The following is a 22,577-nucleotide window of genomic DNA, read 5'->3' as shown; positions in this document are numbered from 1 at the left end:
CTCTGGGACATCCACTTTTGGTGAAGGCTTAACTAGCACATGTGTGGCAGCATGAGGGTGGATTTCTAGTGGCAGGATTTGTCCAGGTGCTCTGATTAAGGTATTGTATCACTGCAAGTAATGGGTTTGAAAACTATGGTCCAAGCAAAAGTTAGAATTAAAACAAACAAACCTCTGAGCATGTTCTGAGCCTAGGAATTTGTTTTCCAGGATGAGAACTGAACTAAACATCATTCTCTTGCCCAGAAGTCCATGTCTGCTTAGCTTTCTTTCTTTCAGGAGCCTAATATAGGTAGAAAACAGCAATCTGTGGTTGCTGCTGCAGCTGAACCTTTGGGAACTGGAAACCCTTGCAGATCTAGTGCAAACTGCCAGAGAAAACTACCAGTAGATTTCAACCTACCTTCTACTCACCCTCAGCCTAAAAGCTTGCAAAGTAGATGTCAGGTGTGCTTCCTTAGGGAAGTCATTCCAAAGCTGTGGTACCCCTACTGAAAAAAGCTGTCTCCTGACAGTTATTGCATATATCACATACAAATGTTATTCATGCAGGAGGTAAGTTAGAAGACAAATGAAGCGTATATCCTAACCAATTCAGGTACATTTGAGCTCTGTATGTATGCATGTAGAGTTGCGTGTGAAATTGCGGTGGCCACAAGATGTCACTGTTAATCTTCCTCAAGATTTTCAGTTTGCGATGCTCTGGAAAGATTTTTCCTTGGAGTGATACTTTCCTTCTACTGTAAGTGGATAATGAATGCCATAACTACATATCATGCTTCATAATAATGCAAAGGGGGTTACTCTCAGGTATAGGATTGCAGCCTATAACATTGAAACTTGAGTCTGCAATCCCACACTCACCTTGGAATAATCTACATTGAACTCATAAACCAATACTCAGACTTACCTCTGAATCACTATGTCTAGGATAATACTTTACATTTCCTTTCTTCATCAGAATAAGTCTGCTGATGGAATAATGTTTCATTAATTATCTTAATCAATACAATAATTAACCAATTTAAAATAAAATAAATACTATTTGTCATAGTTTAGGTGCTGTTCTTCTGGCAGTAATAGCATTTAGCATTTTAGTTTTTTAAAAAATCTGTTTTGGAAAATCATTGTATTCCCCCCCCCCCAATTTTTTTAATTCATTTTATAACACCACTAAACAACACAAACAGGAAAAAAACACAATACAAACAAATTCTTGTCTTATCCTTATTTTTTCTAAACATTGTTAGGTGTTCCCCAAGTCCCCCCTATCTGATTTTCATTTTACTTCATCTTTAGCAGTTTACATATATCATAATTTTTAACCATTTTTTTTATCAAGCTTACTTTTACCATAAAAGCCTTCACATTTTATCACTTACAAATAATACTATTTTAAAATACACTATCTTCTACTTCTAACCCTACAGCCTATATCTACTTCCAAAGCTATTCTAAAATTTAAATATTAACATATTTTTTTCAGATATTCTTTAAACTTCTTCCAGTCTTCTTCCACCGTCTCTTCTCTCAGGTCTCGGAGTCTCCCAGTCAGTTCGGCAAGTTCCATATAGTCCATCATATTCATCTGCCATTCTTCGATAGTTGGTAAATCTTGTTTCTTCCAATTCTTCTCTAGTAATATTCTCGCAGCTGTTGTGGCATACAGAAAAAAAGTAACATCCTTTTTGGGGATTTCACGCCCCACTATACCAAGTAAAAAGGCTTCTGGTTTCTTAATAAATGTGTTTTTCAACACTTTTTTCAGTTCATTATAAATCCTTTCCCAGAAGTCTTTTACCTTGGGGCACGTCCACCACATGTGGTAAAAGGTTCCTTCTTTTTCCTTACATTTCCAGCATGTATTATCATGAGTATGATACATTTTTGCTAACTTCACTGGTGTTAAGTACCATCTGTACATCATTTTCATCAAATTTTCTCTTAATACATTACATGCTGTAAATTTAATCCCTTTTTTCCACAATTTCTCCCAATCCAACATCGTAATATTGTGCCTCACATCCCTAGCCCATTCAGTCATTACAGATTTTACTTGTTCATCTTTCGTATGCCATTCCAGCAATAAATTATACATCTTGGATAGGTTTTTCATTTTTGTATCTAATAACTCCATTTCCAGTTTGGATTTCTCTTTTGAAAACCAATTTTCTTATCCATTTTAAACACGTCATTTATCTGGATGTACTGGGACCAAACATCTAATTTATCCTTTAACTGGTCATAAGATTTTAATCTAAATTGGTCCCCCTACTTCCATCAAAATATCATTATACTTCAACCACTTGGCTTTCATATTCAACCTTTTATAGGTCTTAGCTTCCAAGGTGATATCCACCTGGGTGTTTTCCTTTCTAACAAATCCTTATATCTTATCCAAACATTATATAAAGATTTTCTAATTATATGATTTTTAAATCCTCTGTGAGCCTTTATCTTATCATACCATAAATATGCATGCCTTCCAAATACATTATCAGAACCTTCCAAATCTAAAACGTCTGTATCTTCCAGCAAAAACCATTCTTTCAACCAGTAAAAGGCTGCTGCTTCAAAGTAAATCCTTAAATCTGGCAGGGAGAAACCCTCTCTCTCTTTCAAATCTGTTAATAACTTGAACTTAATTCTGGGTCGTCGTCCCCCGGCCAGATAAATTTAGACAATACCTTTTGCCATTCCTTAAAACAATTCAACTTGTCAATAATAGGAAGTGGAAAATCATTGTAAGCATACCATGGTGGGTTCCTATCAGGGATGAACTTGCTTGCAGTGCTGAGTGAGAATTTGAACCCTAGTTTCCTCAAGTCCTAATTTAGCCAAATTCACTGTTTGCCTCACAACTTGTTTCCAGCACGTTGGTGGGGAAAACCCAGTTATCTTGCTAGAGATTCTCCCCCCCCCCCGATATGCAGATATGCTCTCTTAACTTTGGGTAAAGTAGATTTTCCTTGGAACGCAATGCCTTCACCACATCTAAAACTTGGGTACTCAGCTTCAGCTTTACTGCAAGGAATAGATAGGTAGCCGTGTTGGTCTGCCATAGTCAAAATAAAAAAAATTCCTTCCAGTAGCACCTTAAAGACCAACTAAGTTAGTTCTTGGTATGAGCTTTCGTGTGCATGCACACTTCTTCAGATACCTGGTGAGGTTGATGGACTTCCATTTCATGCGGCTCAATGTGGTGCCTTCCATGGTTCCAGTAGTAGATAGGTAGCCGTGTTGGTCTGCCATAGTCAAAATAAAAAAAATTCCTTCCAGTAGCACCTTAAAGACCAACTAAGTTAGTTCTTGGTATGAGCTTTCGTGTGCATGCACACTTCTTCAAATATCTGAAGAAGTGTGCATGCACACGAAAGCTCATACCAAGAACTAACTTAGTTGGTCTTTAAGGTGCTACTGCAAGGAATAGTTAAGGAGTGGAAATATCACACATTCTTTGGAAATGACACCAGTTTTTGTCTCTTAGCAGAGGCAAAGAGAGAGATTAGGATGGGGTTTAGCGCTGACTTGCTGTTACCCATGTTTTATCCCCAACACAGGCAAAAGAATCCAGTATTTTTTAGTGAAGAAGAAGTCGCTTCCATTCTGCAGGTTCCATCCAATGGCAATGAGACGCATTACAGTAATCTTTTGGGTGAATGGGCACAAACAGACATCACTTCTGTGTACAGGCTTGGTGAGTATCCATTCCTCCCTAGTACAGCCCTTTGTCTAATAGCAAAGTGCTGTACTACCTGTCATTCCCAACTTTGCCATTTCCCTCCAACTGTTCACTCCATTCATGTTTTGAATCACCGTCACCAATTACTGTTGAATATTAGTGAGCCATCATATTCTTAAATAGCTGGTCAAACGATATAAATGAAAGAGATAGTACTACTTTTATCAAAATTTAAAACCAGATTTTGTCGGCATTTTCCTTTTGGAAAATTAACTTTTCTAATTCAGAATGGACAACTAGCTCTCCTTTCACCTACGGGGTCATAGTGCTTCTGAGTGCCTCCTATGCCTGTCTTCTCCCCTTTGAGCACATCTCCCGATTTCAAGCTAAATGTGTTGTGAGATGAAGATAGTGAAAGCCTTTGGTTTTAGTGCAGTATTTGAGGTGCAGCCTTCTTGCTTCCCACGATCTCATTCTGCATATTTTCCACCCTTTTTCTGGGTCCCACAGATGGCTTTGAACCTGTGGCAATGTACCCAAGAATGCCATCAGGTGAGTATGGATGAAGGGGAAAGTGGGTGCTGTTTTTCCTGAAATGTATCTTCGTGAGGGGAAGCATTTCCTTGTGGCTTATCTCTCTCTTTCAGATGCAGTTGTTCAGGGACTTAAGGATGGCTGGATGTTTGAGAGCTGGGGGAAGCAGGCTAGCAATAGCTTGCCAACTCCTAGTGGTTCTGAAAAGTCCAGTCCTGTTGGTGACTCTTCACCTTCTACCCTGGAACACGTACTTCTGCCAGAACCAGATGACCTTGATGACCCCAAGTTCTTTATTGACCTGAACGCTGGGCACATGGAGGACTCTGATGTCTTTGACCCTATATTGACTTTCCTCAACCAAGATGGCTATGTGCCCCATTTCCAAAGTCTCTATGACCTCTCTTTTTCCTTCCTCAGTTCCACCTTCTATGGCTTCTCCAGCGAGGAAGAGCTAGTCCTATACCTAGAGACATCCAGGAACTGGGCCAAGAGAGGTCACCTTGCTTGGGCTCACATCCGGATATGCTTTCTCTTGGGCCGCCTCTGCACCAAGAAGGCCAAGTTCTCTCAGGCTCGAGTGTATTTTGAGGAAGCCATGAGCGCTATTGACAGAGGTTTTGACGACCTGCCCCTGCTTGCCTCGCTGCACACGAACCTCGCTGCCATTTACCTGAAGCAGAAGATAAAGCAGAAGTTCTTGTCCGTGCTTGGGAAAGGGGTGGCCCTTCTGGCCTGCCTGCCTGGACACTGCTTCTGTTCTGAGAATGAGCTTGAGGTCGTGGTGTACATTCTGAGAGAAGCCATCACCATGGGCAACATTGCTTTGGAAGCTCGGGCCTGCCTTCTTGTGGTCAGGCTCTTCTTGCAGCTGGGCAAGTATGACGAGGTCCTGCCTTTCTCTGAACGCTTGCAGTTCCTGTGCTCCAGTGTCTCTATCCAGGACTCCAGTGCACCCTCTTTGGACCTGATGCCTCTCCTGACCTACCTCTATGAGAAGAAGTGCTTGCCGCATGTTGCCTTGGCATCGGCCAGGCTTTCCCCTCCCAGCCCTGTGAAAGGGGCACCAACACCCATTTGGAGAGCTGGATTCATCCTTTCAAATGCTTCTAAGCTCCTAGTGATCCAAGACAGGAGAAGCAGAAGCAGCGTCCCCGCTTTGGCTTGCCTCTACCTGAGCTGTGCCTTGGCCTTCTCCCACGAAAACGGAGCTGTGCCCACGGAGAGAGCCCTTTGTGCAGTGTTATCCAAAATGTACCTCAAGCATGGCATGTTACAAGGAGCCGTTCATTATTCGAACAGGGCTGTTGCCCTTGGCAAAGTGATGGGCGAGGAGGAAGCTTTTGAGTCCTCCCTTTCTTTGGGGTGGGTGTACGCTTTGAGCAGCCAGCCAGAAAAAGCGTCGGAGATCATGTTGCGCCTCCTGCGTTCTCTGCGACAGACAGACAGCATCACGCAAGATGGGGTTGTCCACAACCTTCTGGCCATTGCCCTTAAAGGAGAAGGGCAGGTGCAGAAGTCAGCAGAGAACTACCTGAGGGCCTTAAACAAAGCCCAGGAGACTGGCAACAGGCGGAACCAAGCCATTGCCTTATCCAACTTTGGGTGCCTGGCTGTCTCTTGCCAGGCAAGCCACCTAGCAGAATGCTACTTTCTCCAGGCTGTTAGGTTGTATTTTGAACTACAGGGTGGAGATGATGCACAGCTGGAGCTGGTGCAGATTCTGCTGTGGTTGGCCCAGTGCCAGGTGGAGATGCATAAGACAGATGAGAGCAAACTGTTTCATGAACTCGCCTTGGCCGTTGCCTTGAACACAAGCAACATTATGAGTGAGTAGCTAGCCTATTGGGACGTGGGTTGAGGGGGGAAATGGAGGGTGTTCTTTGCTTTTTCCTTGACCTTATTTTTGTTGGGATGTTTAGGGAGGCAGGAGAGGATAGATTATTTAATGATATCCTTCCTAACTTGCACTAGCAAGTTCCATATCCTAGCAGAGTTCCAAACATCCCCCTTTTAAAATTACACAGTGGTTAGCTTGTTGCTGGATCGTCTGAGCCTCACTACTTAAGATTCCTGGTTTCCCTTTTTATATCCCTCCTAAAAGAATAGACACGACCATCTGATTAAACTTAACATAAAACTAGTTTACTTACAATCATCCAGTTTTCTCCCGAGTGATACAAAGCATTCCCCAGCATGTGCATTGTAGGAATGTTGTATTTGACTGCAATACGTTTTTACACCCCACAATTTTAAATGTTGAAATATTGCGACCCAGGTCAACTTCAGGCCACGGAGTCCATCTGCCATTTCTATCGCAAAGTGCAGCCCAACACTGGGGCCTGCATCATCTACCATGAGCACCAACTCTTCCTAGCTCAGCAGCTCCAGGACAAAGAAATGGAAGGGCAGCTTTTGCAGGTCCTCAGCCAGCTCTACCAGAGTCTGCAGACAACCAGGTGAGTCGGCACCATGTACAACATTTAAGATGGAAAAAATGAGGCATTTCTAACCATGTTTTTTATTTCAGTGATTTTGTTGTCAGACAACTTCAATTATTTTCACTTTTATCATTTTTAGTGCAAACTCATTAAATTTTAAATATGAAATTTTAAATGCCACTGTTGAGTATGGACCACATGGCATGAACTACACCAGCCACAAAACACGGCACAGTGGGTCTTAAAGCAAACCATACATTTGTTTCAAAAAGTATCCCTATCCATTGAGAAACATAGTTTTTAATGTTTTTATATTGCCCGGGGAGGATGTACACTGCTTTGAACATTTTGAAAAATAGTATGAAATACTCCAGGAAAATATTTTTGGCATTTAGTGCAGGTGGTAAATTAGGTGGTAAATTAGCCCCAGGGCATACTGAGAATAAATATCATTCACTTAATTTTAAATACAGCTATCTATCGTGTACTTGCAAGTTACCACTGCTTTGTTTGCAGTATTGGCTATGTTATGATTGCTTAGGAATCTGAATGCTACCCTTCCTATGAAAGGTCAGAATGAGCTCAGAGGGAAGGAATATACGAAGAGGAGGTTTGTACTGTAAGCCTCCTTGCTCAAGATTACAGGTTACCCTGGAGGAAAAGGGATGCACAATGGAAAGAACTGTGTAGGAATGCCTGCCCATCAACTCCTTATCTGCCACTTCTCTGACTACATGCCGCCCTCCATTTCAGATAGAGAGAGAGACACTGGTGTCTACAGTACAGAAAGAAAACACTGGTGTCTACAGTACAGACACACTGATAAAAGAAAAAAGAAATTGTACCCACATACTGTTCCACGAGGAGCCCCCTCCATGAGGAGGAGACTGTATCCACTTCCGGCTTCCAGCTTTTCCAGTGAAAGAGATAAATAGTTGTTTATATAAGACATGCTGCCGCTCTCTGCTTCAGTGAGGGAGGGAGAAAAATGTGGCCCTGTGTTGACACTGCCTTTCTGAAGGGGGAATACTGGCATTGTGACCTCATGCTGATGCTGCTCACCTGAAGACTGACAGGCCATTGTGACATCATTCCAATACTGCCTGTCTGAAAAGGAGAGAAACACTTCACATATGACCAACAGCTTTCATGAAAAGATGTCTTTTGCATCCTAGAGCAGACAGGATGTTCTTAAATCTCACCCATCTCCTGCCGCCACCTTATTCATCCATCATCTCAAACGCAAATTTCACTGTTCCTCAGCCATGTGGCACTGTCCCACCAGAGGGTGTTTTTTAAAAAAGATTTGGGGTGACTGCTTCTGGCTGTCTGTGATAGCGTCTTTCTGTGCCAGAGGTGGGGAATCTGTGGCCTTCCAGATGCTGTTGAACGCCAGCTCTCATCATCACCAGCCAGCATGACCAGTGGTCAGGCATGATGGGAGTTGTAGTCCAGCAAGATCTGGAGGATTACAGGTTCCCAGAAGAATGGTAGCAAATAATTTATCTGATGAACAGGAGTCACTGAAAAGTCAGTAGCCACATATGTGACAACAGCTGCATGAATGTTACTAGCCCAAGGATGGAAGGAAGAAAAAATCCTGGCTAGGGAAGAATGGGCAAGCCAAACTGCTGGACTACACTGAAATGGCAAAACGAAGGGGGAGGCTCAGGAGTCAAGAGGATAAGAACTTTGAAAAAGAATGGGAACAATTTATAATTTATTTAGGAGACCGTTGTAAGCAAATTAAAACTTTAGCTGGACTCCAAGACTCACTTGCAATGTAACGATGGATGATTAGAAAAAATGAAATTTGGAGAATGGACTTATATGCAGTTATGAACATTGTAATAAGGAACCATGTAGGGGATGGGGGGGGCAGTCGAGATTTAGATAATCTCAAGAGATGATTATATAAATTGCTGGATTGTAAACTTGCATTGGTAAAAGCAAATAAAAAATATTTTCCAAAAAAAAGAAAGAAAAGAGAAATCAGTAGCCACTGAGATGAAAAGACATCAGTTGCAGTTATTTTTCCTTAAAAAAACACTAAAATCACAACTACAAACAGTTATCTCTTGGATGGCCTACTCTTTGCCATGTTTGCTGTGTGATATTGATCCCATTACTAATGTGCAAACATCTCATGTGCAATTCATTTTTCCACGATTGGAGGGAACAGATTTCATAGGTGATGTAAACACACTTTTAATATGTTGCCAGTTATGAACCTCAGACTCATTCTTGCCCATAGAGAGGCTACATTGTTGCACAGTGTGAACTGGACTTCATTTTGTAGGGAATAGGAAAGGCATAGATCCATGGCAGGACACTCCTTGATAACAGAACTACAGTGGAAGCCACTGTTTTCCTTACACCAAATGCAGTAGAGGTCTTAGAACAGTAAGTGATTATGACATGCCTGGCCCATTCCACCTGCTTTATAAGAGCTTCTCTGTTAAGTTTAGCACTAAATGAAAGGGGACCATCATTCAGCTTGTGTCGGACTTAGGAAACAATGATGCAAGGAAAGCTTTGCAGGGCTGGTCAGAAAGGATTGGTTTGTTTTGGCTTGATGCACAAGCTCCCACATTTTCTTTGCAATAATGGAGCCTCTATCAACCCCACAGATATGTGAAACGGGCCCTGGATTACACCAAACAGAGTCTGAGAATCTTCATTGACCTGGAGGAAACGGTCAAAACAGCGCAGGCCTGGCTGCAGGCTGGAAGGCTTTACTATCAAATGCAAGAGGATGAACTTGTGGAAATGTATTTGCAGGTAAAGTAAAAATAAGAGGCCTGGTTGTGTCTAACTAACGGCTCTGTGATGTAAGATTGCCAAGCTGAGGTTCCAAACACTAATAAATAGCAAACTGCTATCTGCAGGAAAATCATTATCTTTTGATTTAATGTACAATGTCTGGCGCATGGTGATTGCTGAGTCAGAGTCAGTGTCTAAGAGAAGTAGTGTCAGCAGTGGCAATAAATTTCCCACCAGTTGATGGACACTGAATAGATCTTGGCTGAGGGAGAGGCACAAGTCTTGTATATTGTACTGACATGCAGGTTTATATGCTCAGAGCTTCACTTGGGTATGAAATGTGCAATGACTCACGGCACACTGATAAAAGGTTTATTTGTGCCCAAACTCTCAAATTCCATTACTGAAGAGCTCATGAAGTGAACCCCCGTGATTATTTAAAATTGAAGAAATGTTATTGAAGCATATGGATTTATTTGCGACATTTGGATGTTTTCCCCCTGGGGAGACAGGCAATGAATGCTAGAGGGGAAGAGGGAGTTAAATAGATGAGTGTTGTAGCAATAGATGCCACAGTACAGAAGGAAGGTGGAGAAAGAGGGGGAGCTATGGAGTGAGGCAGGCGGACATTGGCCCCTTGATCAATGGAAGTCTGCAATAATTTTGGAACTTTTAGTATATGTGATAATCACTTTTTCCTTCGTAATCATGAGTGCACTACAGTTTTGGAGAAGAAGACTTTATGTTTGCAATAGAAATTCAGACTCTTCTGACTCTGTCCATTCCAGTACAACTCCACTGATTTGTAGGCAGTTGTGTAGGAATATTGAATTGGTTTGCTCCTGGATGTAAGTAGCAAATGGCATTCATATAGAGTGGTACCTCGGTTTTCGAACGTAATCTGTTCCGGAAGACCGTTTGAGTTCTGAAACATTCAAAAACCAAAAACTCAGTACGGAAAACTCAATACGGGAGCTGCGTGACATGTTCGACTTCTGAAAAGTGTTCGAAAACCGAAGCATTTACAAGGGTTTATGGTGTTCGAAAACTGAAACGTTCGTCAACGGAGACGTTCAAAAAGCAAGGTACCACTGTAGTTACTATACTGTGAGCAAACACAAACATTGCATATATGCTGCAATGACGAAGGGCCGGGCATAACATTCAGTCATAACTTTTAGCCATACCTTACATTCTTCTTGTATGATGATACTGCCATTGCTCTTACCCTGACCTGATCCCTTTCCCAGGCAGCCATACAGACGTCACTGAAATCTGAAGAGCTGCATTTGGCCATGGAACTATATGAAGAGGCTGGTGATGTCTTTTTCAATGGGATCCGGAACAGACAAAAGGCAGTGGACTATTACAGGGTATCAACCACACACACAAAAATGGCACTTATGTCTGTATCTGTGGAGATCTACTTATCACGACTGCACTTGAGTATTACTGACATGGATTGAGATAGCCTATGCTGAGGTAGAGAGAGGAAGTTTAAGGAGACATGCTTTTTCACACACCTCATGACTGTTCATAGGTTTATTGAACTATAGTGCTTCTATAGTTTGCAGACTCTTTATGAGCAAGAATATATTCCACATGAGAAATAATGTAGTTGTGAAGTCATATGAGAATGTCTCTTAGTTGTTGTTCTCTGGCTGTCTTCATTAGGACTTGGTGGGGCTCTGTGGGCTTGGTTTGTCTCATGGCCTTACTAAACATTATCATTCTGTCTTGCTATTCTCAGTGGGTGCTTACTTTAAAGCAGGAGATTGTGTTTCAGCTGGGGAACATAGGCAGAAATATTATGCTGCATCAATGTAGCATGGCTAGATACAAAGGAGTGAGCTCCCTAGATTAAAGGCCATTTTTCACAGCATTTTTGAAAGCCTGGAATGTATAAAAGACTGATTTTTTCCAACTGTAGCCTTGATTGCATTAGTTTTTTATCCTGAGAATTTTTATTTGATTTTAAGAAAAGTTTGCACATTGCATCATTCTTGTAGTAGCAGAAGGTTGAATTGAACAGAGCTGACATGTAGCTTAAAGGCAAGTCCTTATTGCAGCTTACCCTGACCCTGGTGCCCTCCAGATGTTTGGGACTGTAATTCCCATCAGCTCCAGCTGCAGAAGGCTGCCTTACAGTTTCTAGACAACAGCCAATGGAACAAAGTTGCAGAGTTACAAAACACACACAGTGTAACAATCTCTTTTTCTTCTGGGGGGTACAAAGGATAGGGCAGAATACATTACTGTATTTATGCTAATTATCATATGAGAAGAAAATGTCAAGGCCTGGGATTTGCTGGGTTTATTTTGACTCATTAGAAAATGAGAATTTGAAGGAGAAACGGTCACAGAGAGACTTGGCACCCCAATTTCCTCCACAATTTCCTCTACAAGACCTTGTAATAATAATGAATATTGTTTTTTAAAAAATGTATTCCAAGTTCTTCTCCTTTGAGGATGTTAAAGTGGCTGGTATTGGGTGGGTAGAGATGAATGGGGGGGGCGACTTGGAGGAGTAATGTCTTGTTTGCTATATGCTAAATTATCAATATGCTATTAGTAAACACAAGGGGAAATGCTAGATGTACTGAATGGTGGAAAGAGACAGGTATAATGGCATATCCCTTTTGTTTGGAGTGCCTTCTCTCCAAAGTGCTAACATGCAGCTCGAATGGTGGTGTGACATGGAAGGAAGTTGTGAAGTGACATGAAAACATTGTGTCATTTTCCCCCCAGGGAGGAGCTGTCCCTTTGGCTAGGAAGCTGAAGGTGCTGCAGACTGAGTTGAGAGTGTTCAACAAGCTGACGGAGCTGCAGCTCGGACTCCAGAATTATGAGAAGGCTTTGGAATTTGCTACCTTGGCAACCAGGCTCAGTGTGGATGTAGGTAGGAAAGGACTAAGGATACGTAGCACAGTAATGTCTAAGCCATCTTGTGGAAAACACCCAGGGAGAGGTGCAATGGACCAGGAATTAGAGAGACTGCTGTTCCTGGAAAAGCCACTATTATAATACACATTTTAATAGCATCTCATTCTGCAATGAAGAGCAGGCTAAAAATATTTTAAAGATACATTGCAAAACCAAGATAGATTTAAAATGCTGAAATCAACCAATAGTAAAGGTAGAAAAAGAGCACAGAATGTCACCAAATGCCTAAGTAAGAGATGTTTTCTGCTGCTGCTCTTGGAGATAGATACCTGTTTGGAAGCAAAGGAGGTGGGTCTGTATTGATTTTAAGAACTGAAGAAAGAAAATGAGTTTTATCATTCATTGCTGGGGACCCTGTCACTGAGGAAGAGTTCCCAAATATGTTCATCTTTCCCCAAATGAATTCTTCCAATGTCTCAACCAGAAATTATCTAACCAAGACAATGCACATGGTCTCAGTGAGAACAGAGGGCTGGAGTAGATGGGCTTTGGCCTGATCCAGCAAAATTGTTATGTTATGTTATGTTAACATTATTTGCTTTATATGAGTGTGGCTGCAGCCAGTAGTCTAGAAATAACTGAAATAAACTGATACTTGTTCCAGTCCACCATTTTATGCCAATTATCCATAAACTCAACCAGGTTTTTAATGTGGGTTAGCTACCATTGGCCACAATGCAGTGTGTATTCATTCCGAGGAAGAGTGTGTAGATCTCCCTAAATCTGTCAATGTATAAATCTGTTTTGCTGCTCCTATCTTTTGATTTTCAGTAGAAATTTTTGCAATTACTTTTAGAAATAGTGTGTCCAATTTCAGATTTATAGTCTGTTCTGTAGTTATATGAAAGTGCAAGAGTTGCCGTTCAGTCCATCCCTTCTTTGCTGTGAATTTCCCCCCTCTTTTCATAGAAGTAATGGACGCTTCTAATCTTGTGTAATGAAAAACTGCATTTTAAAAAATGCATAATGTATAAAAAAAAATTCATACAACGGAGGCCATAATGACATATATATTTATTTTGTTTTAATTGATGGGAAACCTACCTGTCAAGAGTTTGACATGAATTTATGCTATCAAATTGACAGTGACACAGATTTTTTTTAGGACATAGGGACTGGAATATGCATTGAAAAGCCAGGGAAAATGGCATCACGCAGTAGCAGCAGCACTGCAACCAAAGAAAATTAAGTCAGAGGAACTGCTCATTGTTTTGCTATTGTTGGTTGTTGTTGTTTTTTTTGGGGGGGGGACAGAAATTCAGAAAGAAGGAAATTGAGAAGCATCCTCAATTCATAAAGCACTCAGAGTCACCAAACATGTACCCATTTGTATATTAGTAGGATGTATCATTAATCTTATTTAATTTTAATTTTAATTCTAATTTAAGGAAATCAGTTGCAAGAACTGGTTGCTTTTCACCGCTTGGCGACAGTGTACTATTGTCTGCAAATGTATGAAATGGCTGAGGACTGCTACCTGAGGACACTCTCTCTGCGCTCACCATTGTTGCAAGGCGCTCAGGAAGCTATGTATTATTCCAAGGTTTACTGTCGCCTGGGAGATTTGACCCTGCACAAACTAAAGGTGAGTGACAGTAGTCTGTGACACATCCTGTGATGAATCTCACTAAACATGTGGCAAGGCCACATGCTAAGTTTCATCTGAACTTGCGCTTAAATGAAGTCTTTCACTATCCCATTAAAAACCTAAGAGCCTGCAGTCATCAGTTGCCATAAATTGTTCCAGAAAATGCCACCCATTTGTGGTGATGTATGTGCTCTGTTGTGCTGGTTTCTGCCTTGCTGCAGTTCCAGAACCTGTTCAATCTTCCCTGGACCTCCAAATCCTCTGATTTCAGTTTGACACACAGGTCTTGAACCTTAATTTTGCTTTTCAATAGCCCTGCTACTTCCCTTCGACGCTAATTTTCCTCTCTGGCAATCTAGACCACCCCACCTCATTCTCTGTGGCTAGGTATGAAACGGAGGAGTTGTTGTTTTGTTGTTGTTAAAATTTGTATATCACCCTTCTGAAGATCGCAGGGTGATTCACAACATAAAAACAAAAAATGAGAACACAAAATTCATAATAAAACAAAAACAAACCAATAATCTCCCTCCCACAAACACATTTTAAAAGCCATAGAATGTTAGTCAGCCAAACGCCTGGCTGAAGTGAAACATTTTTGGCTGGCACCTAAAGATATGCAATGAAGGCACCAGGTGAGCCTCCCTGGGGAGAGCATCCCACAAGTGGGGAGCCACTGCAGAAAAGGCCCATTCTTACGTTACCACCCTCTGGACCTTTTGTGGAGGAGGCACATGTATAAGGGCCTCAGATGGTGATCACAGGGTCTGGGTCAGTCCATATGGGGAGAGGCAGTCCTTGACGTATTGCAATTCTGAGCCATTTAAGGCTTTATAGGTGAAAACCAGCACTTTGAATTGGGCCCAGTAGCTAACTGGCAGCCAGTGTAGTCGGGCCAGAATCGGTAAAACATACTCAAACTGACTTGTCCCGCTGAGCAACCTGGCTGCTGAATTCTGCACCAGCTGAAGTTTCTGAACTTATTAGAAGCTGTGCCATGACTGGAAGAGTTCCTCTCAAAAAATGCTGCTTGAGGCACCAATGCAATCATATTTTGAAGGTTCTCTCTGCTTTTAAAAGATCATTGGGAGAGGTCCTTCCCTTCTCTCGCACCAATATCAGAGGCATGTTTTGCAAGGGCGCAAGACAGGGCCTGTACCTCGGCTCTGGAACTCATTTCTGAGGGAGGCCCAATTAGCCTTCTCTATTAAACTTCTGCCACCAGATGAAGCCATTGCCCCGACAGAGTGATTTGTGTTTCTGCTGCTGGTGTTTCCTTGGGATGCTTGTTTTAATTTTCAGTGTTGTTTTTTCTCTGCTCTTGCTTTTATTTAGGGTTCTTAATTACAGTTTTATTTATTGCATTGCTGTGCTTTTATACTGAATTAAATATTCAATATATTATTGTTAGATGCCTATTGGCAGCTAGTGAGGATGGTGGAGGGTAAATAATAAATGATACAATAAATAGATGTGTGGAGGCAGAAATTAATTAATAATTATCTGTGTTGGTCGATGAGAGCAAAGTCAGTATTCCCCTGGTGACTGACTAACTGTGCAACTTGCTTAAAGAGATCTGGGGAGCATCCATTATGCTTTGGTCCCTGCATTGATACCCACAGTCAATCAAACTGGTTTCGCACCCCTCTAATTTTCTGCTCCCCTTTATCCTAAGGATGAACAAGATGCAGCTAACTACTTCCTCTTGGCCTTGGCTGCTGCCACCGAGCTTGATGACCAGGCTTGGGAATGCAAGATTCAGTCCAAGCTGGCACAAATATATCATGCTTCCCAGTCCGATAAGAGCCCAAGGGGGTGGACCACGTATCGGGCCCGGTGGCTGAGCGAAGGAAGACGTGATGTATGACAAATCACCTTGTGGAACTCAAGAGCTCTCAGACCTCTGAACCAGAAGAAACGAAGCTCGTTTTTCTCACCTCACTGCCAAAGAGCTCTCAAGTGCCTCCTTGACTTTGAAGCGAAGGGGAGAAACATGTTCCGGCACTTCACTCTCCCTGTGTTTTGAAATTACTGATGAGAAAACCTTAATCTGTCAGGGGATGGATGCGCTTTCTAATAGACCGATGCAAAGTGGATAAAAGCCAGGTCCCTCGTGTTTTTATAGCCTAATATTTATCAGCAACACATACGAAGAGAAGACTTCCATCGAGACCTCATTTAATTAGATACACACTGTGAAGGTGTTGCTTAAAGTGCAAATTGAAAGCACAAGGTAGGATATAAACAAGAATTAGCTTGTGGGAAAAAGTTGGCCAGGCTTTGAAGTAGCTGGAGATGATCTCTGAAAAGTTACAGCATGAGGATGTTCAACTTGTACCCATTCAACTTCAGTGCCAAAATGCAGAGTGCACTTTCACATTCCCTGCAAACCTTGAATGAGCCCTGAAAGATAGAAAGTTCACTTACAGTAACTTTTTGGGTTGTTTTTTTTAAAAGGATTGTGTGTGTGTGTGTGTTTTAAGTTGTCGGCAATCTACGGTTATGTTTATTTCTGTTTTCCAGCTTTATCTTTATCCTCAAGCAGTTTCTCTGTGCTGGTGTAAACTGCATCGGGACCACAAAGATATTCATAGCAAAAGACATAATGGCAGATAGCACCTTTAAAGAGAGCATGTGTATGTGATGGGTAAAGGAGAAGATGATTAAAAGAGGGTTCAGGACACATTCTTCAGCCAAGCAACAAGCTGCCTTTGCAACTGAATTGAACCACAAGTGATGCCCCTAGCCTGCCATTCCATAGGAACCTGGGACGTGGCCCACTATTGAGTCAGACCACTGGTCCATCTAGCTCAGTTTTACTGTCTGCAGCTCTCCAGGGTTCCCAGGCCAGATTGTTTCCCAGCCACCCCTAGAGATACCAGGTGTTGAACCTGGAACCTTCTGCATGCAAAGCATGTTCTCTGCTACCCTGACCTACATCCCCTCTCTTCCTCCCGGTTCGTTTCTTCCTACTCCAGCATGAAGTCTGTGATGGAGGCACTAAGCTGCAGATTGTTTTGCTAATTTTCCCCAGCCAGAAAACAAAGAAGGAGGTGGAGATGGTGGCACTGTAAGAGAGAAGTGGGTAGTGAGAGGAGCAAGATGGGTGGGCTTCAGCCAGCACTCATTTCATTGATTTGCTTGTCTTCTCAGTTCTTTTTTGAAGCTGGACTTGGAGTGCCATGAATTTTTTCTGACCATTAAGTGTGTCTTCAGCTTAAAGTTCTCAGTAGATCTTGAATTCTACAAATCACCTCAGGCCCGGCCTTGAATCTGGCTTTTCTATCTGAAGCCTCAGCACTCTGCACATATTGCCACCACTACCTCTCTTTCCCAGGCCCACTCAAATGCTCTTGCCTGGTTGGAATCCTTGAGCTGCAATAATGTCTCTTTGCTTGCCAAGATGGAAAGATGAAGTTGGGTGTGTGAGGAAACCTCTGACCTCCGTACAGTCCAGACCTACAAAAGTCACATCCATTTCCCTGCATCCTTTTGGGACTTGCTCCACCTGCCACTGGCAAGTGGCCCCCAGAAGGCTGCTCATGAGGGAATATGGCCCTTAGTATAAAAAATGTTGCACCCCACCCCCTGTAGAGGGGCAGAGCCTGAAGAAGGTTAGTCTTAGATAGGGACAAGGGCATGCACACTGAGCAGTAATTCCTCCAACGGGGAGATATATTTCTCTGCCTTCTGAGTAAAATAGGGGCTCTGGCTACAGGATTTAATGAAGCCAAACCATGGCACCCTTGGCCTCAGAGTCAGGCCCTCAGTTATTTCCCTGGAGAACCTAGGAAGAGCCTGCTGGATCAGGCCAATGGCCCATCTAGTCCAGCATCCTGTTCTCACAGTGGCCAGCCAGATGCCTGTGGAAAGCCTGAAAGCAGGATCTGACACAAGAGCATACACTCCTCCTGTGGTTTCCAGCAACTGGTATTCAGAAGCATTCGGAGATTCTTTCCTGGCAACAGGAAAAGTGTGTCCTTTATTATGCATGTAGTTGCCAAGTCTCCCCTGGACCTGGATCTGAGAGTAGCTGTACCCTGTGTATCCAGAGATAGGGAGTGTAGCATGAATTCCACAGGGAGGGAACGTTTCCATAGCTACACCCAGTAGGCCTCTGCTTCTTTACTGCTGCAATGCTTGCTCTGTTGCTTCCCTGCACTTTTCCCCGCTGGGTGCTCCCAGCCCCTTCCATTGAGGCTGAGATGATATACCCCATGTAGGAATGGCCCGTTTATTTTTGGCAGGGCATGGAGCATTACCCTGGGCCAGCTTCAAGTGTTTGCAAGCTGTTCTTCACAGTCATCTGAGCTCAAAGGAGCTTGGAGCTTGGAGATGCCACATGTTTACAGCAATCCTGCAGCCACATCACAAATGCATAAAGTTCTGTGCATTCCAAGCTCTAAATCAGAAGTCCCAGGGCCTCTGTGCCTACAAATGTCAGGCTGTGGCAGGAGGCTGAATTCAGATGCCCTATTGTTTGGTGCAGCGCAGCTAGTCTTAACATCGCATTACAATTATTTTCCTGTATAAAGCCACTTTTGAGAGGGTGGGGAAGAGAATGGTCTTTTCCATGGGATGTTGTGTTTGCACAGAGTGTCTCTGAACTCTTTCTCATGTTACGAAAAGCACGGATGAAAGTGAAGAGGTTCTTCCTCTGATAAAAATAGAACCTGGGATCATTTCCATGGAACTGAATGTTGGGAGGTTCAGAACAGACGAAAGGAAGTACTTCCTCACATGTTGCGGCGTTATGGAATTCATTGCTATGAGATGCACCGGCCACCAATGCAGATGGTTTTAAAAGGGGGTTAGGCAAATTTGGGGACAGCAAGGCTCAGTGACTACTAGGGATGTGGCTGTGTTCTCCCTCCTCTCAATACCAGCTGTGTGGTACTGCAAGTAGCGAAAGTGCTACTGTGTGTGGTGTGGTGTAGTGGTTAAGAGCGATAAACTCGTAATCTGGGGAACTGGGTTCGCGTCTCTGCTCCTCCACATGCAGCTGCTGGGCGACCTTGGGCCAGCCACACTTCTCTGAAGTCTCTCAGCCCCACTCACCTCACAGAGTGTTTGTTGTGGGGGAGGAAGGGAAAGGAGAATGCTAGCCGCTTTGAGACTCCTTCGGGTAGTGATAAAGTGGGATGTCAAATCCAAACTCTTCTTCCAAACTCTACTGAACTCAGGTCCTTCTTGCAGGCTTCCCATAAGCAGCTTGTTGGCTACTGTGAGATGCTGCCCCAGATGGCCCTTGGCTCGGATGCAGCCACACTCTTCTTAAGTTCTTACAAAGCAAAAAATTCAGCTTCCCACCCCCTGGACCCATTTCAGAGGAGCTTGCACTTCTGCTCCACCAGGAGATGCTGAGGGAGCCCCCACATTTGGAGCAGGCAAGCCTCCCTATGGGGTAGATGCTATTCTCACAAGCCCCATGTAAAAAATAATAATGAATGCAACATTGTGTGTGATTGTTCATCTCTGCTGGTAAATTCCTGAGGTGCTACCATGCCTGCCTGCTTTCTGTCTGAACGTTTGAGTCTCTGCTAAGAAGCATGAGGGATATGAGGCCTCGCTGTCTTTATGACAGCCCCTAATTGCCTATAGCAGTAACTCTGAACTGTGCCAGTCACTGCAAACGGCTGATGTAGCCATCCAGGACATGCCTCAGAACAAATGTCACAGTGTCTAAATGTGAGGGGCAATACATACTTATAGAGCAACGTGATTTGCATGTAGAAAGCTCCAAGTTCTGTCCCTTGATGTCTTCCATTAAGCAGACATTGGGTCCTAAGACCTTGGAAAGCTACTGTCTGTTATCGTTCTGGATTAGGTGGAGTAATGGGCTGCCTTGTTTTAAGGCAGCTTCATATGTTCATACATGTTTCTGGGTGTTGTAGCGCTGGGCGTCTGCCAGCTTACAATGTACAGTTTTGCTTTTTCTTTGTGCTATATCCCATCTCACCGCTAGAGAGCAATTAGCAATAAAAATTACTTCCTGGTAATGATTATTTTTCAGTTGTTACTAAAAGCAAGAATCATTTTTTAAATCAAAAAGGGCACCTTAACCATCAGAACCTTTAAGATGCAGCTGTGTATATTTGAACAGACACAGTTAGGAGCAACTCTCTCCCAGAGGTGGTGTTTCTGCATAGTTTCTAAACCCTAAACAGATCACAGATTCCTTTTCCCGCTCCTCATCTGTGGAACAAATCAGTTAAGATGGCAAAGAACTGGGCTTAATTGCTTAAGGGAGAACCTTTAGAAATAATCCTGATAGGTTCAGCTTTTGTTAGATAGCATTTCTGATTATTATAGAGAAACACTAAAATTATGAAATAACATAGTGTGCTCCAAGAAGCCAGAAATTAACCTCCTGCTAGAAAAATAATCTAGTAATACTTACTATTCTTTGAAAAGCACGCTCCTGGTTTAAAATTTTGCATCTGAATTAGTTTCTCTCGAACACACACACACACAGAGCCGAGGGAGTTAGTACTCTCACAGTGCACAATCTGCCCGCTCCCACCCTTTCTACAGTCTTCTGAAAGTGTACAATTGTTTAACACCCTGTTCATCTTTTAGAGAATTGTGTAAAATGATCCATCTATGTGTAAATCATACAGAATGTCTGAATAGGTGACAGGACCTTAATTTGGTTACCTACCCTTTCCTTAATAGCTTTTATTTTCATGTAGGCTCACACTTTCGGACTCCTGATTTACAGCTTCTGAACCTTTGGAACTGGCAGTTTCACTAGAACTCTGCTTCCCTAATTGTTGACGTTGCCAGTACCTGAAACTTGTGACAAGAGCCATCCAATCAAGTGCCTAGTTCTCACCCCATTTCATAACATCTCTCAAATGTGAATTTCAAACATGCAACCCCATTCTAGGATCCTCTTGAAGCATTTCTCTTGAAGCATTTCTCACCCCATTCATTCTACCTGGACACTGAGGTCCAGCGCAGAGGGCCTTCTGGCGGTTCCCTCACTGCGAGAAGCTAAGTTACAGGGAACCAGGCAGAGGGCCTTCTCGGTAGTGGCGCCCTCCCTGTGGAACGCCCTTCCAGCAGATGTCAAAGAGAACAACAACTACCAGACTTCTAGAAGACACCTGAAGGCAGCCCTGTTTAGGGAAGCTTTTAATGTTTGATGTATTACAGTATTTTCATATTGTTTTGGAAGCCGCCCAGAGTGGCTGGGGAAGCCCAGCCAGATGGGCGGGGTATAAATAATAAATTATTATTATTATTATTATTATTATTATTATTATTATTATTATTATTATTATTATTATTTCCTTTAAGCCTTCCAGAGATTTGTAGCTTTCCCAGGAGGCCTTTCTCACTTCCCTTGGTAGTTCTAACGGGCACAAAGGAAAAGGAGTTGGGGGAAAAATATTGTATATCTATTCAGCATCGCTAACCAATGCACTCACTGGGTAGGAAACATAAGACACTTTCTTAAGCATGTCTACTCAGAAGCAAGTCCCTTGGAATTAGATGAGACTAGCTTTCTAGCAGGACTGCTTAGGATTGCAGCCCTCCGCGATGTTCAAATACACTCTGGGCGACTGGAGACTGGCACACCTCCAGTAAAGTAAGTGGATGCACACACCAGCTGAGAATGTGGCCCAAGAATCTTAACCTCGTTTGGCCCCTTTAATTTGCAGCAAAGAATTCTGTGCAGCCTGGGAAAAATCAATAACTGCACGAATCTCCACTTGGGAATATCTCACGTGGCATGAGTCTGCTTCCCTTTACAGATCTGGGCTGCCTTCCTAGTGTGATCTGAGATTCTACCTCCCAGGGGTGGGGATCATAATGTTCAGCAGCTACTGCAGTTGCTTGAAAACAGAATGAATCCTAGATTGGACAGTCACTAAGAAATTGTGGAATATACGCTTGCTGTTCTATGACTTCTCCACAGACTTTGGTGAGCATGTGGCTGGTGACTTGGTTTCTCCAGCTGTCAGTTGCATGCCATCTCCCCTGCCCGCAGTTTCCCAGTAGAAAATAAAATTAAAATGCTGTCTTGCATGGAAGAAGCAATCATTACACTATTGCAGAGTTCAGCATGATTATTGTAGTTAGTAATCACTTGCAATGAGAAATGTCTTGATGAAATTGCTGATAATAGCAAGAAGTTGGTGCACAATGGAGGACTGGAAAATTGGACAGGCTGATTTGATAGACTGGAGGAAAGTAAATGCAAAGCTTTGTATGTGAGGTCCAGAAAGCACTTTCATCATCTGCTGGGGGTTCATCAGCTGGAAATGATAAATTAGCATTATCATTTGTGTAATTGTTATTTATGCCCTGCTTTTCTGTTCTTTATACTCAGAACAGCTTACAAAGAATACCACTGTGCAATAAAAATAAACAATTAAAACTACACCGCTGCAAATACTAGACTAGCATTCAGATAAGCTATCAATTAAAAGTAGAGCAATCAAAAGCAGCAGTTCATAAAACACTAAAAGTTACAGGAAGAAAGCAATCCTGTTGCCTTGATAAGTAACCGCAGGGACCACAAAGCAAGCAGTGAAAATGAATGTAATTTTATTAAGTATTAGGAGCTTCCAATACGTTTTATCCACAGGTTGTTTAAATGCTCCAGTTTCTTTAGCAA

The 22,577-nt window shown here is 42.6% G+C and overlaps 1 protein-coding gene across 7 annotated transcripts in view; it reads left to right on the top strand.

Annotated features, from left to right (window-relative positions):
- The window catches only part of SH3TC2 (SH3 domain and tetratricopeptide repeats 2), a 47,800-nt gene extending 25,806 nt beyond the window's left edge, over positions 1 to 21,994 (top strand). For 3 of the 7 annotated variants that reach the window (XM_081178321.1, XM_081178320.1, XM_081178317.1), the window contains 9 exons: positions 3,561 to 3,699; positions 4,186 to 4,234; positions 4,330 to 6,045; positions 6,495 to 6,675; positions 9,288 to 9,438; positions 10,671 to 10,793; positions 12,169 to 12,319; positions 13,752 to 13,948; positions 15,627 to 21,994. In XM_081178321.1, coding sequence (XP_081034447.1) covers positions 3,561 to 3,699; positions 4,186 to 4,234; positions 4,330 to 6,045; positions 6,495 to 6,675; positions 9,288 to 9,438; positions 10,671 to 10,793; positions 12,169 to 12,319; positions 13,752 to 13,948; positions 15,627 to 15,818 — 2,899 coding nt within the window. In that variant the 3' untranslated portion in view covers positions 15,819 to 21,994. The remainder of the gene's footprint in view (positions 1 to 3,560; positions 3,700 to 4,185; positions 4,235 to 4,329; positions 6,046 to 6,494; positions 6,676 to 9,287; positions 9,439 to 10,670; positions 10,794 to 12,168; positions 12,320 to 13,751; positions 13,949 to 15,626) is intronic. The other 4 variants (XM_081178318.1, XM_081178322.1, XM_081178319.1 and 1 more) reach the window with 2 other exon arrangements.
- Positions 21,995 to 22,577: the final 583 nt, after the last annotated feature.

This window comes from Podarcis bocagei, assembly GCF_964188305.1.
Source record: "Podarcis bocagei genome assembly, chromosome: 2".
NCBI lineage: Eukaryota > Metazoa > Chordata > Lepidosauria > Squamata > Lacertidae > Podarcis > Podarcis bocagei.
Note: the sequence above shows the minus strand (reverse complement) of the source record. Positions and strands in the feature narration are given on the sequence as shown.